Raw genomic sequence first — 17,595 nt, 5'->3', positions numbered from 1 at the left:
AAGAGTAATAGTTTGCAATTTTTTACTTGTAAAAAATATCAGTTGCTTAAAAGTTTTTGAATAGGCTTTGAAAAATTTCACATCTCGTTCGAGAAACATACTAATATTTACATATACCAATTTTAGGTTGGTGCGAAACAAGGCACGAGACGTGTACCGTACCATCCATATATATGCACGCTTCGACATGACAATAACCAAACAAGTTTGGACATGTAACACCCGCGTAGAAAAGCGAACCGAGGAGCGAACTTTGGACAGATGAAAAATTGCTTATGTTTACGGACAAAAAGGAACACACCATTATTGTCTCGTCTCACATGAGTACGACTATGACTTGAGTCCTACGAAGGGCATGTTTGGATCCTTTGCTAAATTTTATGGGTTAAAAGTTGTTAAACTGTAGTTGCTAAACTTTAATCATAGTTGTTTAGATCCATGGGCTAAACATCATTTAATAAGGTGGAGAAAGACATGTTTGACCTTAATGAATGCAGGGGGAGGAGAGAGAGAGGGGTCCAGACAGGCAATAATGAGGGGTAAAGGGTGTCCACCCTAAAGTTTAGCAAGGTTTAGCAATCAAAAAATTGCTTATGGGCTAAAGTTTAACAACCAAAGTTTAGCAAGGTTTAGTAAGGGTGTTTGGCAAATTTGGAACTAAATGGGACTAAACTTTAGTTGCTAAAGTTTAGCAAGACCAAACAACCCCTAAGTAGATTATGGGCGTGTTTGTTTCCACCCTCCTAAAGTTTTAGCTCCTAAAAGTTTTTAGGTAGTTTTTAGGCACCTCCTAAAAGTATGTTTGGTTCCACCTCCTAAAAGTGACTAAAGGCAATTAATAAAGTGGTAAAATACCCAAGATGTACCTCTCCCCACCAACCCGCTACCCCTGTTCCCCTCCACGGCATTCCTGCACGCGGCCTTCATCTCCATGGCCTTCTCCCTCGCCTTCCTCCCCTCCTCGCCACCGCGCATCAGCTCCTTCACTGCTCGCTCAAACTTCACCGGCTCCACGAAGTTGTCCCGCTTCTTGTCCACCTGCTTCCTGTCCACCTTCATCGCCACGGCGTTGCAGCTAAGAGGAGCGGCGGGCTGCCCGTCCCGGAGGAGGTGGCGACTGGTTTGGAGGAGCGCAGGGGCCGGCAGGGGGTGGGAGGACTTGGAGGCAGCGGATCCGGTGGGGGAGGGCGCGGCTGGTAGTGGTTGGGTGCGGCCAAGAAGAGCGGCGGGGCGCAGCTCGGTCCGGAGGAGGTGGCGGGCAGGTCGCCGGAGCAGCGCGTCATTGGCGGCGACGAGGACGAGGTCGGCAGCGGTGACGCGGCCATTGTTGAAGTTGAGGGCGTAGCAGAGCGCGGGGGATGGCGCCGGGTCGCAGAACTCGCTGAAGATGGGCGGCGGCGGCGGTGGCGGGAGTCAGGCGGAAGGCATTGGAAGGCACGGCTCTAGGCGGTGGCGGCAGAAGGTGGGAGCTGGGCGGAAGTGCGGCGGGAGGGACGTCGCTGGCGGGGGCCGGGCGGGAGGGACGCCGGCGGCGGGCGGAATGGCGGCGAGGGGCTGGGAGGGAGGGAGGGTGGGATAGAGAGAGAGGGCAATAAATGAGTGGTAGTGGGAGTCCAGATCTGATTTTAGGAGGCTTTAGGAGGGGGTGGGGGGACTAAGGCCCTGTTTGGCAGAGCTCCAGCTCTGAAAAAATAGCTCCAGATCCATAGATCCAGCTAGCTTCACCATAGAGCTGCTCCATCGTGGATCTAAGATCTCAAAAAGCGTGTGGTACAGCTCCACTTTTGTCGTTGTCTCACTGACAATTTGAACCCATGCATCAGAATAAAAAAAACGTCTCCTTCCTCGTCGCCGTGAGTGTGACCTCGCGCGCGCTGGCGTCGGCTCACGGAGTAGCAGAGCTCGAGCGCAGGCAACATGCCGCAGAGCTCGGGGATCTCGTGGTAGCTGAAGTCGAAGCCCAGATCCACGCAACCCTTCAGCTCCTCCAAGTCATCGACGGTCAGGCTTCGCGCCCTCTCCACGCCGCCACTGCCTTCCCTGCCAAGCGTCGCTGTGCCGGTGGACTCGCCGCCCTTCTCCTCGCCTGCGGCCACCACCACGGGCCGCGACACCCACTGCGGCCACCACGACGCCTCCCGTAGAAGATCTCAGACGGGCGGGGCGGCGCTCCGACGGCAGGGGCGGGCGGGGGGAGCAGAGGCGAGCAGGGGCGGCGCTCCGGCAGCAGGGGCAGACGGGACTCCGGCGAGCGGAGCAAGCAGGGCGAGCAAAGGCGAGCAGGGTCGGCGCTCGGGCGGCAGGCGCGACGGGGCTCCGGCGAGCGAAGCGAGCGAGGTGGGCGGGGCGAGCAGAGGCGATCAGGGGTGACGCTCCGGCGGTAGGGGCGGGCAGGGGCGGGCGGGGCTCCAGCGGGCAGGGGCGAGCAAGGGCGGGCGATGCTCTGGCGTGTAGGGGCAAACGGCGGCGTAGCATAGGAACAGAAGGCCGACAGTATTTTGTACAGAGAAGAAGAAAAAGAAATAAAACGAACCGGTCATTTTCCACTAATGAGTGGCAGTGGTTGGTAATTTTCTCCAACTCCACCAAATTTGATTTCGTGGAGCACCCCCTGAGGAGCTCCACCAAATCTATGGATCTGGGGGTAGATCCGCCGTTTTCGTGGAGCAGATTTGCGGTGGAGTTGCTAGAGCTAAAACCGTTTGGCTGGAAAAATTGGGAGCAGAGCTGTTTTTTAGGATCTGATGCTGCGTAGAGCTCTGCCAAACAGACTCTAAAATTTTTGAGGCTCCTAAAATTTTTTAGTCACCTTTTAGGAGGAGTGTTTGGCTCTTTAGTCAGTTTTTAGTCACTTTTAGGAGCTAAAATTTTGGAGGGTGGAAACAGGCCCTATTTATCCTTCTTTGCAAAAATAGTAGATTATTTATCCCGTATAAACTCTCGTCGTGGCTGCAATGTTGCCTCCTTAATTCCTCGTCGACTGTGGTAGCGAACCGCGCCCTTGCTTCCTGAAAATTAACAAATTAAGTTGCAGACTTGCAGCAGATAATCACTCTCTTAATCAAGTAGTGTTCATGGCCCCAGCAACCAGATTAATCAGCAGGGATAATACAAAATCAGGACCGCATGGATCATGCATGCGGCGTGCACTGGACCACCCCACGGCAGCGGCGTGTTTGTACGTATACCACCAGGCAGGCATGCACTCAACTCGTGCCACGGACTCGATGACAAGCAAAAGGAGCAGAGCCCGGGACGATGCCGTCCCGGCCGCGCGCGCCAGTTTTAAAGGCGCCCAGGCAAGAGGCCAGCGCGCGTGTTTCGTGCCGCTCCCGAGGCTACCGCGCGCAAGGGAAGGAAACCCGGTGGCCGCCTATATAACTGGCCGCCGGTGACCAAGTCGCCAAATCCAATCAGCCCATAGCAAGCGCACCCACCACCAATCTCCCAGCCCAAAGCAAACACCACCTCGGTCTCTCTCGTCTCCTCGTTTGCCCATGGCGACCCTCCACCAGAACGGCGGCGCCCGTGCCGCCGAGGACGTCAACGGCAACGGCAACGGGCACGCGGCGGCGCCGGCGGCGGAGTGGCAGTTCGCGCGGGCGGTGAAGGATGGCGCGCTGGCGGCGGCGGGGGACCGGATGAGCATCCGCGCGGTGCGGTTCAAGATCAGCGCCAGCGTGGACGCGCGCGACCCGCGGCCCGTGCTGCCGCTCGCTCACGGGGACCCCTCCACGTTCCCGGCGTTCCGCACGGCCGCCGAGGCCGAGGCCGCCGTCGCCGCCGCGCTCCGGACGGGCAAGCTCAACTGCTACCCCGCCGGCGTCGGCCTGCCCGACGCCCGCCGGTACGTCCGTCCCCTGCCCCCCAGTGCCTTATTTGCTCTTATTCGTTCTGCTCTCCAGAACCACGAGAGTTTGCCCGTGTCTCTACGCGCTCGGCTCGGTAGGCGTGCACGTTGTCCCGTGTGCCGCCAATGCTACCACAACAACCGAGCGTGTCACGTCACGTCTGTCCAGGCTCAGCCTTGTCCATGTGCATGTTCCAGCTTTTCAGTGTACCGACCGAGGGCCACCGAAACCTCTGACGTCTGGCCTAAGACCTGCCGAGAAAGGACTGGTCTATAAACAAAGAAATTATTCACCTGCACCTTTCCAAATACCAGCTTTATATACTGGTCTAAAACAAATACTCACAAGCTCTAGCAATCATGTACGCAATTTGTTTAACCACCGTCTTACAAATTTGTTGAAGGTATCGGCGTCATTTTTAAGACTCGAGTTCGAGTCATACAAACCCGTTTTTCAGTTATTGATGACGCATATTCAGGACTCAACTAATCGTAGGTCGCGTGGATCTCGAGGAACTATATAGCAGAATTTTTCGAGAAACCTGTGAGCAAGTGTTGACCAGACCTGGGCAGCACCGAACACGTGCTGGCGGCGGGATTGCACGAGGCTGCCTCGTCTGTCCTCGCGCTCGCCTCCGCCCGCGCGTGATCAGCAGTCAGCGTAAGCATCGCCAAGGACCAGGGCGCCCAGCGCTGTGCCATGTATGCATCCGACATGGCATGCCCCGTCTGCGTGTGGCGTCTGGGGCTCTGGGCTGTTCCAGGCCGTGCTAGCTGCTCCAGCTCAGCACAAATTTTGTAGACTTTTTTCACAAACGAGGGAAAGATGCTTTCTGTCAAGTTATTACGGGCGAACAAGTGGATTCTGATGATAGTGACGCGTCTAATTCCTTCATTCCTTTTTTAAAAAAATCAATTCCTTATGCTTAGTATAATATACGTTGCCAACGTTGGCAAACGCCCTGGTGGTTGCTCAGGGCAAAATTGGCACGTTTCTCTCGTTATTAATTGTTATTTCCTTTGATATGTTTTGATTTTGTTATTCTTTTGCATGCCTATGTATAATGAATGACAATTTATTTATATTTAAGTCTCTCCTAATTGTATTTCTACTTAATTTGTTGCTTTTGGAAATAGCGCTTTGGCGAAGCACCTGTCGAGTGATCTTCCATACGAGCTATCATCCGACGACATCTTTCTCACGGCAGGAGGCACTCAGGCCATCGAGGTTGTGATCTCAGTCCTGGCCCAGCCGGGCACCAACATATTGCTTCCAAGACCGGGATATCCTAACTATGAGGCGCGCGCGGCGTTGAACAACTTAGAAGTTCGCCATTTTGATCTGATCCCTGAGAGAGGGTGGGAAGTAGATATCGACTCTTTGGAGTCTATTGCTGACAAGAACACCACCGCAATGGTCATCATAAACCCCAACAACCCTTGTGGGAGTGTGTACACCCGTGAACATTTAGCCAAGGTATGATTGCTTTATCCTATTGGACATCTAAATGGGTTTGGCTTATTTTAATTATTTTTATGGGCTACCAAATTACGTTCTAAGCATGTTTTTATACCACACTTTTGGTTAAATACCATTGTTTTCATTAGGTTGCAGAGGTAGCAAGGAAGCTTGGAATATTAGTCATTGCTGATGAAGTATATGGCAATCTGGTTTTCGGTGACTCCCCGTTTATCCCAATGGGTGTCTTTGGGCACATTGCCCCTGTTTTGACCATAGGATCACTCTCAAAGAGATGGATAGTGCCTGGATGGCGACTTGGCTGGGTTGCTGCATGTGATCCCAAGAAGATTCTTCAAGAAACTAAGGTAAGTCAACAGTATGTACTTATTTCAAAGCTTGCCACGTGCTGTTTTACTAACCACATAGCAATCTTAATTTTGCAGATTCTTACGTCAATCACAAACTTCCTTAATGTTTCAACTGATCCTGCAACTTTCATTCAGGTTCCCATTTGGCTTGTACTTTTTTCCTTATCCAGTTTGCCATGGCAGCTCTCCAGTTGAAGTATTTAGAATTCCGTGTAAATATGGTAGATTCTGGTAACATTAAGTTTCACTTGTCAAATAGAGTAATTTTTGTCTTTTGAAAATGTAGCAACATAATAGTTGATAGATTCTGAGTTTTAGTGATTCGCTTTGAAGAGTATGGTCTGTTGGTGCATGATCTATTCCGGGAAAAAATTCAAAATAATTTTACAGAAAATATTCCAAGTTCCATAATAAGCACGAGAGCTGGAAAATGGCGCATTATCTCTATTTGTACTACACATGCTTGAAGTTTTTCTTTTTCCCCCTCTACTTGTCAGCATTTTCCTATACATTTTATCTCAGACAACTAAGAGTATATGTTGGACTTACTAGGGAGCACTTCCACAAATTCTTGAGAACACAAAGGAAGAATTCTTCAAGAGGATCATTGGTTTGCTAGAGGAAACATCAGAGATATGTTATAGAGAAATAAAGGACATCAAGTGCATCACCTGTCCTCACAAGCCAGAAGGTTCCATGTTTGTGATGGTAAGCAATTTCGTAAAGTTTATTAACATGGAAAAAGAGCTTCAGAAACTAAAGATTGTGTTAGAGCAACTGGCACCTGAGTGATATATACTTATGATTTCATTTTACTACATTAGCTCTTGGTCTTTTTAGGAATTCATTGCATTGGAAGTTATAATCAAAATTAGTCATGTTCACATTATCTGTTACAACCTACATTAAATGAAACAAAGAGATAGTCTAGATGTCTGTTTGATTTTGCTTATATTGAGATGTAATATACAGGTGAAGCTGAATTTATATCTTTTGGAGGGGATCCATGATGACATTGATTTTTGCTGCAAGCTGGCAAAAGAAGAGTCAGTGATTTTGTGCCCAGGTATCTAGAGATGTATATATTATTTTAAAAATTTATAGCTGTAAAGCTTTGTTTGTGTTTAGCTCCAGTGTTCTAAGTATTGCAAGGGTTAACTGATTGTGCTATTAAGAACTGCTATGAAACAATGCGTTACACATATCTATCCTTTTACCAACTTTAATTTTATGTTAATAACTTAGAAAAGAGTAGTTTGTACTTGGGAGATTTAGGAGTAGGAAAATTTAATATATTTCTAACACACTGGTTGACATCAACTTTGTTATTTTAAATTGATATGTGTGCATAGGCTGACTTACATGTGTTCCTCCACTGCAGGGAGTGTTCTTGGAATGGAAAACTGGGTTCGCATAACGTTTGCCATTGATTCATCTTCTCTTCTAGATGGCCTTGAGAGGATCAAATCTTTTTGCCAAAGGCACAAGAAGAAGAATCTGCTTAGTGGCTTTTAAGTGTACCTCAATCAAAGTTGTTGCTCAGTTCCAGTGTTCCATTGTACCGTCGATAAATGTGGAACTATAAGTTTCCTAATAAAGTGCTAATGTTTCCACGTCACATTTTTTATTCACCTTGATGCTTTGCTTTCTTAAAAGGAGAATTTGCAAACCCATGCTTTTTAAACAAAAACCACCCCCTATATATATACGCCACTTGGAGATTGAGATCCCACGTAGCCGTTTTGTTTCAAATGCCTAACCAACTTGATTTTGTTGTAAAAAAAAAATACCCCAGTAGTGCGCACATATCTCCAAACTATTTCAATTAATTTTTGAAGCCGCCAATATAGTCTTTATCGAAGCTAGATAATTCCAAGAATGCTCTTTGAATTTTGAGAGAATGAATGTTGTTGTATAGAACTTTATTATTTTAAAAAAATCAAATGCATAGTTTTTTTATGGGAACAGCAGGGGACACCCCTACCCATATTTTTGTATATATATATGAAAAAGAATGTATGTACAGGGGTAAGGCCGGCTCTAAGCCTTAAAACAACAAAGCTATGGTAGAATACTCAGCCAAACGTTGATCTTCTCCTAAGTGCTGGTTTGGTCCTCAGGGTGACCAGCCTGATATCCTCCACAAAGCTTGCTCTCCATCTAGCAAAAGATAGAGTCCCCCTATCAGAGACAATGCTATTTCGATGGCACCATATTGACCAGGCAGCTACCATCATAATTTCCAAAAATGTTCGATCCAAATCGCTCTCTTGCATGAATCATCATATCCAGTGTGGGAAGATTGAGATCCTAGGTGAAACGAACCGGATTTCCGTAAGGAGAAATCTGACTCCATGTATTCTCGTGATAGTCCTGGATCAGTAGCTATCACATACAGAACTCATTTCAGCATAAATATCACATCCATACCAAGATAACAGTACAATTTAATTTATTACATCCCAGAATGTGAGAGTATGATCTGGTATATGCCCCTTGAGCTAAACGACATGAATAAAACCAACACAGCGGTAGCTAACTTCTGGAAGTGTCTCCATCTTCTCAATCATCTCCATAGGCATTCTTGAACGTAGCACTGCAACCCTCAGTTGTACCAACCGTCGTGGTTGTTGTCGAAGTTGGACTCGTAACATGCAAACTCACGAGCTGTCCCCAAGATTTGGGAAAGGTTCACATCACCATCCGTATGCAAGATTTAAGTGACCTAATGCTAGTGGTCAAAAATATAGTTAAGGAATAGGCTCGGGTTTCCTATGCAGCAGCAAGCATAAAGAATAAAACTCCATATCCATCATCCCAATCTCTCAACTCATCAGGTACACCTGCCTCAACAGGGTCTCTATCACCAACATCCTATCTCCATACTTCGCCTCTCAACAACTACAGTCGGATCCTAAAGGGAAAGGGAGCATCTTCCCCTCTTCCCGACCGCAATTGCGGCTCACAACACACAAGTAGCTATAAGAGGGAGGTAGAGATATCTCGAAACAATGGAGAGTCATCGCGACACAGGGTTGCCCATGACTGAGGATGTGGCTATACGTATAGTTTTAACTCTGCAGAGTGTGTACACTTGGACCCATCTCGGAGTGAGACAACAGGGGATCAGCCGACTGAACATCACCCTACTGAGCGAAGAACCTGGGAGTTATGATACCATCCTGCATCCGAGCTCGGATGCGATCCCCTGCAGAGGACCACCCCGGAACTGTGAAGCACTCCCACCGGGGCCAATCGGGGGCAAAAGCAAATTAGGGGGCAAAAGGTCAGCACCACTCCCCCTACACTGATACTCTATCCTACAGCAGGTATGATACCAAAGTGTGTACACCTGGACCCATCTCGGAGTGAGACAACAGGGGATCAGCCGACTAAACATCACCCTACTGAGCGAAGAACCTGGGAGTTACGATACCATCCTGCATCCGAGCTCAGATGCGATCCCTTGCAGAGGACCACCCCGAAACTGTGAAGCACTCCCACCGGGGCCAATCGGGGGCAAAAGCAAATCAGGGGATAAAAGGTCAGCACCACTCCCGCTACACTGATACTCTATCCTATAGCAGGTATGATATCGCACTTGACAGTCTCGACCCGAGCCTAAACCCATAATTTGGCAAGTGGCGTGCATGTTTAACATATTCCCATGAAGCATGGAGACCCACTCAGTTTCAGACCAGAGCAAGCTCCTAACTCCCAAAAGCGTCTCCACAATGTGATCTGCAACGACACCCATAACATGTGTCACCACGAACTCCTATACTCCTCAACTGTGTACTCGCAACAAGTACCAAACAGGGAACACCCGAGAGCGGATCCCAAGCCCCCAATCCAAAGATTGGGTTGCGTAAAGCTCACCCCGTCAAGTAGCCCAAAAACACCTTTTCCTGCCGGTTTTAATCCCACACATGCCAAGAATCCTAATCACAATATCCCATACACATGCAAGCATCACACATAGCATATATACGTAGTATGGTAGTAGGTCAAACAAGGATTCAAGGCATAAAGTAGGCTATGCAAGGTTCATCATCATCATGCGAGGAAATAAAGTGCTAGCATACTAATTTAGCAATGCCTAATGGGTATTCAAATCGAATGGGCATGAAACTGAGTAGTCTTCCTCCTCGTAGTAGTCCTCGAACAGCTCCGGCTCCGGGTTCAGCTCTGAGTCTCCGGCAGCTCCTAATTACGCAATTACCATAATTACCGGAAGTCTAGTTGCAAAGCAAATCCAAAAGATATCCAAAGAAGAAACAAACAAGAACAAAGCCTAGTCTAACATGTGCTGCATGATTTTAGAAAAATTATGAAAGTGGTTTCATAATTTTTGGAATTAGAATGAATTAGTTGTGAATTTTTGAAGTTGAAAACATTTTGCCACGAGTTCGGTCGTGATGGACTTCGCGCGTGCGCGAGCGTGCGATTCAGGTCACAGTTGCGACGGAGGTTCATCCAAGCGAGCAAAAATCGTGGTGCTCACCTGGTGGGCCTACTGGTGAGGGGAAGGCGGTGCGGTGGTGAGGTGAAGTCGAGTGGGCACGGGCTTGGCGGCTCTCCGGTGGCGCAGCAGCAGTCTCCTCCTCCTCCGGCTTCTTCTCCCCGTCTCCTACGCCCCCTCCTTCCTCCTTCTCTTCTCCAACCAGCGGCGGTGAAGGAGAAACCCCAATTTTGGTGATGGCCAAAAGTGGTTGGTGTGGGGGTTAAAACAGGTGGCGGCTAGGGTTTTTGGCTCTATGGATGGCAGGGGATGCGGTCGGGCGGCATGGCGTGCATCCATGGGCGCCAGTGAAAATGGTGGGGCGAGCGCGGCCGACGTCGTGTGCGGCGTGCACATCGCTGTCGTGCCCGTGCCGCGCGCGTGATTGCCGTAGGGAAGAAAGGGCAACAGTAGGGCGGTTGACATGTGGGGCTAGGTGGTCGGAGACTGCATTGTGGAGGCGGTCTGGGCAGAAAACCGGAGGTTCCGATTTTGGAAAACCGGAAGTTTCGGTTTTTGCACCAGCATTAGCTTAGGTTGTTAGTTATGTGGGCTGGTGGGGTTAGCCGGGTTGGTTTGGACCTGGTTAGGTTTAGTTAGTTCTTCTAGTTTGATTTGCATTTGATTCAAATACAAATCCCACTCAAACAAATCCAAATAAACTCCAAATATTCACACTAGCACATATAACACCTTAGCATTTTATTTTAATCTATAAGTTAATTCTAGGAGTTTTGGGAGAGATTCACTGAAGACACTCGTATAGTTTGGCAAATATCACTCCACAACACAATTTTTTTTGAAATCCATATTTTTGCAAATCCAAACATCTCATAAAAATACAGGATGTTACACCAGGTGATTTCCAAAAAGATCCAACAAACCTGGCTAGACGGGTACGAGAAGAACAGGTGTGAAATTGTTTCCTCCTCCTGTTCAACACAAAGGATATAGTTGTAGGACTCCAGATGCATGTGCTTCCTTTTAAAAAGATTTCTTGTGTTGAGCCGGTCTCTAAGCAACAGTCAGAAGAAAATTTTGTGTTTTAGATGGTGCTGTAGATTTTCACATCCATTTGAAAAAGTGGAGAGGTAGGTAAATTATACCAGAAAGATAATGAGTAAATTGCACCCACCATACGACAACTTGTAAAGTGGGTGCAGATTGGTCTAACAACTTGTAAATGCTTAATCTAGTACAATAACTTGACATGTGGGTGCAGATTGATCTAAAAACTAGTAAAATGCTCAATTTAGTACAATAACTTATAAATTGGTGCATCCGCACTTCAAATATTATAACAACAACAACCACCTATTAAGCAAAGTACATGGACATGTGAAATTTCTTGCATTCAATAATTCTTAATTTTTGTCAAAAACATTGTTGATCGTGACCACACTGCAAGGTTTTGTCACTAGCGCAACGGCACGAAATCATTGCAATAGGGGTCATTTCGTTGCAATAGGGGTCTATTGCAACGATTTCGTGTCGTGGCGCTAAAAATCATATCGTCGTGTAAAAGTGCATTGCTATATGCTATTACAACGACACATGCAACTGTCGCAATAAGGTTGCGTTATTGTGACGATGTGTGTCGTCGCAATAAGTGGATTACAACGCCCATTGTCGTTGCAATAGTGGCTATTGCAACAGTAGGGGTTGTTGCTATAGAGGCTATTGCAACGATATTGCACTGTTGCAAACAAGCGATAATGCAACGCAAGGATATTGTTGCAATACGAGACCTATGCTGTTGCAATACGCTAACAGGCTATCTCAACAAAATAGTAGTCATGCTATATGCGTCAACTGTATTCCAACGAAATATGGGTCGTCGCTATATGCTCAATGGACATGTGACATGGATGATGATGTGGCATTCACGATGACGTGGACACTGACATGGCTGATGACGTGGCATTCACGGCCCATTTTAGAACTAGGCCACTCAATTGGGCCATTTTTCAGCCCATAGATATCACAATGAGCATTTCAGCCCACAGATATCACAATGATCATTTCAGCCCGCAAATTCAATCTAAGCCCATATATCACAATGATCATTTCAGCCCATAATACATAGCAACTTATATCAACCCATCAACCAAAATATAACAGGTAGCATGCTTCCAGAAACTGTTAGCATGAACAGAAGCTACCAAAAACAACATACATTCATGTTTGCATAAACAGTTAGCATGAACAGCAGCTACCAAAAACCCAAAAACCAACAGCACCAACTCAGCTTGGTCGATTTTGACCAAGAACAATCTCAAGCTTGACCTCCAACTCAGCTTGCTTCTTGCTCATCTCCTCTCTATACAACTCCAAAGCCTGCTCAATATATTGAACCTCCGCTGGAACCATGAAAGCACCTCCGTGGAACCTCAGGCAATGCCTACATTGTTTAATTATTAATTAATATGGTGCTAAATTTCTGCTACAAACTTACAGATACCTCAGGTTAGAAAAATCACCATCAGATCAGCCATGTTATGTTCCTTGAGGCAACCAACATGATATTCTCTACCGCAGTGATAAAAAAAGACATGAATGACTTACTGTTACAAATTACCACTGTTGCCTTATAAAAAGCACGAGACAGAAATAACAGGATAACACTCTGTTGATTAACATTATGATTCTTGAAACAAAGTATATCTGGAGAGTAATGCTGCCAGCAAACAGGATGCCTACAGTAATCTTATATAGCTTAAAAATTAAGCTGCAATGCAAACAAACTTCAGTTCTCAACTAACAGCAAGATAATGCAAATAAGGAGCATGGCATTAGGACATAGTAGCATTACAGAGTCAGGAAAACCATACTAATTACTATTTACCCTGCTGGTCATCAGAAAATCATGAATCCCCTAGGTGTCACTGTACAAGATATGCAAAGCACAAACAATTTTCTAAATACTTGAAAAAAACATGAATAATGCACTACAGCAATGTAAATTTAGTGTGTATGTATGTGCTTCAAGTTCTACAATATCCAAATAGTACGGGTCCTGAGAAGTATAATATCCAAATAGTATAAGTTCTATCAAGTTCATGCAGATCAGAGAGCACAACTACTACTATGTTCTTACGGTACGGTCCTGAGAAGTACGGGTTGTTGTTGAGGCTCATAATCCTAGGAGCTTGAAGTGCTGCCTGCATTCATCGAACATTTCCGAGAGTTAGCAACTTAGCATAACAAAAATGGCAGTACACAGACCGATCCAAATTCATTATTACAATCGCTAGTGATTGACATGGCAAAGAAGGTTGAAATGCAGCTGGTTGTCCTTCTGCACATTAGAACCAACTGATACTTAAATTAGACTAGCTCAGAACCAACAAGTAGTTAGAGTAGAACAACTCAGGATGGCATCATGTCATGTGGTTTACTATGTTGCCAAAATAAACAAACTTGAGAACTGCAAAGACAAAAAAACAACTAACAGCAAGACATCTGAAAGTGAAAAGGCTGACAAAAATGAGGGATATCAACTAACTGGTTTTTACTTGCATGCTTCATTATCATATCGACCTAGTGTGGCACATTAATTAACTGGTTCAAAACTTATCCTCACTAGCAGCAAGACATGTGCCATTGGTACACTGCATAAAATCAACTTAATGCTTCTCACATTAGCATATTCCACCCGATAAGGTGAACTAGGATCCAGAACCAACGACTACACTTAAGCAATATATCATGCAATTGACAAACCAACAAATTTCAGTGAACAATGGAAAAGGTGAGAAAAATTAAGATCCTAGGAGCTCCAATCGGGCAGCAATTCGCCAAATACAGATGGATGTGGCGAAGCAGTAGCTCACCTTACAGATGGAGTCCTTCTTGGTGGGGAACTGCAGGGGACATCGCGCGAAGGTGCAGTCGAGGAAGAGGTAGTCGATGCGGCAGGCTAGGAGGGGCATCAGGGCGCTGAGGTAGTCTAGCGTGAGGCGGCAGTCGCCGGTGTGGAGGACGGCACCGAAGGAGCCCTCGAACAGGAACATCACCGCGCCTGCAGACGGGGTCAGCATCATCCGAAATTCCGGATCGAGGGGAAGGAAGGAAGGATGAGGAGGAGAGGCGCGGAGACCTAGGAAGTGGTTGGCGTCGAAGGCGGTGACGGTGAAGTCGCTGTCGGGGTCGGGGACGTGTAGCGGCGGGGCGCCCGCCTCCAGCTCGACGAACGCGACGCGGTGGAGCTGGGGGAAGATGCGGAGGGCGATGAGGATGGTGAGGAGGGAGGCGTAGAACAAGGCATGGGTGAGGAAGCGGTGGCACTTCAGTGATGACGCCGGGGTGCTGAAGCCCCAGGAGCGGGAGAGGTCGACGACGCGGAGGGACGATCCGGATGAGGATACGGTGGCCTTGCCCCAAGGCGCGGGGTGGATATGCGGCCGGCCTGGGTTGCACCGCTCGTAGGTCGACCACGGGAGGCTGCCCTGCCCCAAGGAAGTGGGTGGCGGTGGGAGTGGTGGCGGATCTGAGGGAGGGAGAGGGAGAAGGAGGGGGCAGCGGGGGCTATGGGCGGCGGCGGCGAGGGCAAAGGGCGGCGTCGGGCCGGAGGGAGTGGAGGGGGCACCGGCGGGAGACGGAGGGAGGGAGGGGGCCAGCGCCAGATCGAGAGGCGGAGCGCTGCGGGGAAGAAGAGAGGAGCGGCTGCGAGGAAGGGAATGAGGTAGGGTTGGGGGGAGCCGGCGCTCGGGGGTTTTGATCCCCCAAGGAAGACGCGTGGCCGTACATTTGGGATGGATGGTCCAGATGAGGCGCAGCGCAGTTGGGCCGTTTGGGCCAAAACGCGTTGGTTCACTTAATGTTTTTCTTTTTCTTTTTTCATTTTATTGCATCATTGTGAAGCAACACACAAAAATAATTATCTTAAACACACCAATATATTATTAAAGTGTAATAAACAACATATAAGTTGTCATGTAGAAGTTTCAAGAATTTTTTAACAGATTTAGTATTTTCTACCATTTAAATGATTTTCTACATGCTTATTGAAAGTAATTCCAAGTTGAACTATGTGTGCCTCCAATAAGATTCAAAAAATGCATAAAAATTATATTTAGGATTGTATCTTAAATTCTAGCCCATGCCTTAGAGATAGATGAAAAAATCAATTGTCTTCTAGGGATAATTCAAACTTATATCTCCAAATTACCACATAATAATTATAATAATATCTAAATTTGGTCAGAAAATTCTACAAATTGGCATGACAACATATTTTGGGTGTATAAGCTTGACACAAAATTTTCATAAGATTTTATAAAAATTTAAGTGTACGTTGTTCACAAAATGGACACACCTCTCACATTGTTTCACACAACTCAAGTCAAACTTTGAGATTTGAATACCTCGTAATATATTCGAACTCGTATGCACCTAAAAATTGGACACAACCTTACCTTTACCTTGTTGTTGACATTTGTGGATTTACATTTCCACTTGTTGTGCAAAAAAGTTATTTTTATATTTTTTAACTAACTAATTAATACACCCTTGTGAAGTAACTTGCAAAATAATTATCTTATATACCCCTAATTACATTTTTATATGTAATAGACAACATCTAAGTTGTCATGTAGGAGTTTCAAGAATTGTTTAACAGATTTAGTATTTTCTATTGTTTAAATGAATTTCTACGCGCTTATCAAAAGTAATTCCAAATTGAACTATGTGTACCTCCAATAAGATTCAAAAAATTCACAAAAATTATATTTAGGTTTGTATGTTCAATTCTATTCCATATATTAAAAATAGATGATATGTGCAAATTTTTGTAAGAGATAATTCAAACTTCTACTTTCAACCTTATTATAAAATAATGGTAATAATACCTAAAACTTTCCCAAAAATTCTAAAAATTGCCATAGAAACATATTTTTGGCCCATAAGTTTACAAAAAAAATTAAATGATTTTGATAAAGTGACAATATACATTGTTCACGATGGATACATCTCTCGTATAGTTTCTTATAACTCAAGTCAAACTTTGAGATTTGAATACCTCGTTACATTTTTGAACTCGTGCGCACCTCAAATTTGAACACAACCTTATGTTAATCATAACATTAGAAAATATCAAGTTACATTAGCAATTGTTATGAAAAACATGTTTTTCTATTCTCTATTTAGTTGGAAGAAAACATGTCAAATGATAAAAATTCAAGAAATAGCAATTAACATACAAACAAATGCCATTAAAGAAAATATGATGATTTATAAAAATTTAGAAAAAAACCTCATCAAATTTGGATAATGTATGATGGAGAAATACCATGTACAAATTTTGATTCTAGATTAAATAGAGAAAGATCACTATTCATATGTTCTTCAACCCAAATTAGTTGATCCGTCTATGTATAAAAGGATTTGCTTCAAACTTCTAAAACGTCGCTGTAGTCTAGTGGTTTGCTGTTGCCTTACTAAATCTAGTCCCAAGTTTGAACCCAGTGTGGAGCAACAATAGTTCTTCTTCTTTTTTCATTTTTGCTGACCAAATTCCAGAGGGCAGGCCGGCCTAGCAGCAGCAAGCGAAGAAGTGCTCGCGGCCCAGGCCGGCCCAGCTACTCCGCCTGGTTCTAGAGGGCAGGCCAGCCCAGCGGCAGCAAGTTGCTCGCGGCCCAGGCGAGGCATCCCAGGCCGGCCTAGCGGAGCTAGTGTTTCGAGCGGCCCAGTGCCCGGGTAACATGGCGGGGGCATGCCGGGCGCCGTGGCTGGTTGACGTGGCGGGTGGCTGGGTGACGTGGCCGGTGGCCTGGTGACATGGCGTGGCTGTGGCCGGGTTGCCACGGAAGCAACAGTGCAACAAATTGTGTCAAAACTATTAAATACCTAAAATCTGAACCAAAGAACTTGTAGCTTAGTGGTAAGTGTGGTGGTTCCTAACTAGGAGGTTCCATGATCAATTACTAAATTTTGCATGTTTTTCTCTTTTTTTCCTCAAAATTGTTGTTGAGTACCTCTGTTTTTCCTCAAAATTGTTGTTGAGTATCTCTTTTTTTAATCACTCCATACCATTCCATGCCATCATTGCCCTTGATGACAACACCACTGTTCTGTGTTAATAGATTTTTCTCTACATCTGATGCCCGGAAGAAATACCCATTGATGGAACACCTGCTCCTCACAGTAACTATTTGTATGGCTCATTTGACTCCTGATCACCTCTAATTTCACCATGTATGGCACCACTAATTAGCGATGAAAGCAGTTTAGTGGATGACACGCCTGTCGAGCATGCATCCCAGGCCCATGAGTAGGCCCTTTGCGGCCCACTAAGGGGCGTACTCGGACATAATCAAGACTAGGGGGCTACGCGGCAAAAGAAGCGTATCCCACTCGGACTCCCGAAGACTAGTTAGGTATGCATATGGAAACTACTCGGTCTGCACCGAGTAGA

General features: G+C 46.0%; 1 protein-coding gene across 1 annotated transcript; it reads left to right on the top strand.

The window, feature by feature from the left end:
• Positions 1-3,294: 3,294 nt before the first annotated feature.
• LOC117847656 (nicotianamine aminotransferase 1) lies at positions 3,295-7,298 on the top strand. The gene is made up of 7 exons (XM_034728935.2): positions 3,295-3,847; positions 4,988-5,327; positions 5,459-5,677; positions 5,756-5,815; positions 6,233-6,388; positions 6,653-6,746; positions 7,062-7,298. The coding sequence occupies exons 1-7, from the start codon at positions 3,498-3,500 to the stop codon at positions 7,193-7,195; spliced, it is 1,353 nt and encodes a 450-aa protein (XP_034584826.1). The 5' UTR covers positions 3,295-3,497; the 3' UTR covers positions 7,196-7,298.
• The last annotated feature ends 10,297 nt before the right edge of the window (positions 7,299-17,595 follow it).

The sequence above is a fragment of the Setaria viridis genome, chromosome 1 (assembly GCF_005286985.2).
Source record: "Setaria viridis chromosome 1, Setaria_viridis_v4.0, whole genome shotgun sequence".
NCBI classification, from domain to species: domain Eukaryota; kingdom Viridiplantae; phylum Streptophyta; class Magnoliopsida; order Poales; family Poaceae; genus Setaria; species Setaria viridis.
This window is presented reverse-complemented; position numbering and strand designations above follow the sequence as displayed.

Excerpts from the sequence above, each read along its gene's own strand:
- LOC117847656 (XM_034728935.2), top strand. The coding sequence starts at position 3,498 with ATGGCGACCCTCCACCAGAACGGCGGCGCCCGTGCCGCCGAGGACGTC. Across the intron at positions 5,328-5,458 it reads CCCGTGAACATTTAGCCAAG|GTTGCAGAGGTAGCAAGGAA; the intron begins GTATGATTGCTT and ends TGTTTTCATTAG. Across the intron at positions 5,816-6,232 it reads ATCCTGCAACTTTCATTCAG|GGAGCACTTCCACAAATTCT; the intron begins GTTCCCATTTGG and ends TGGACTTACTAG.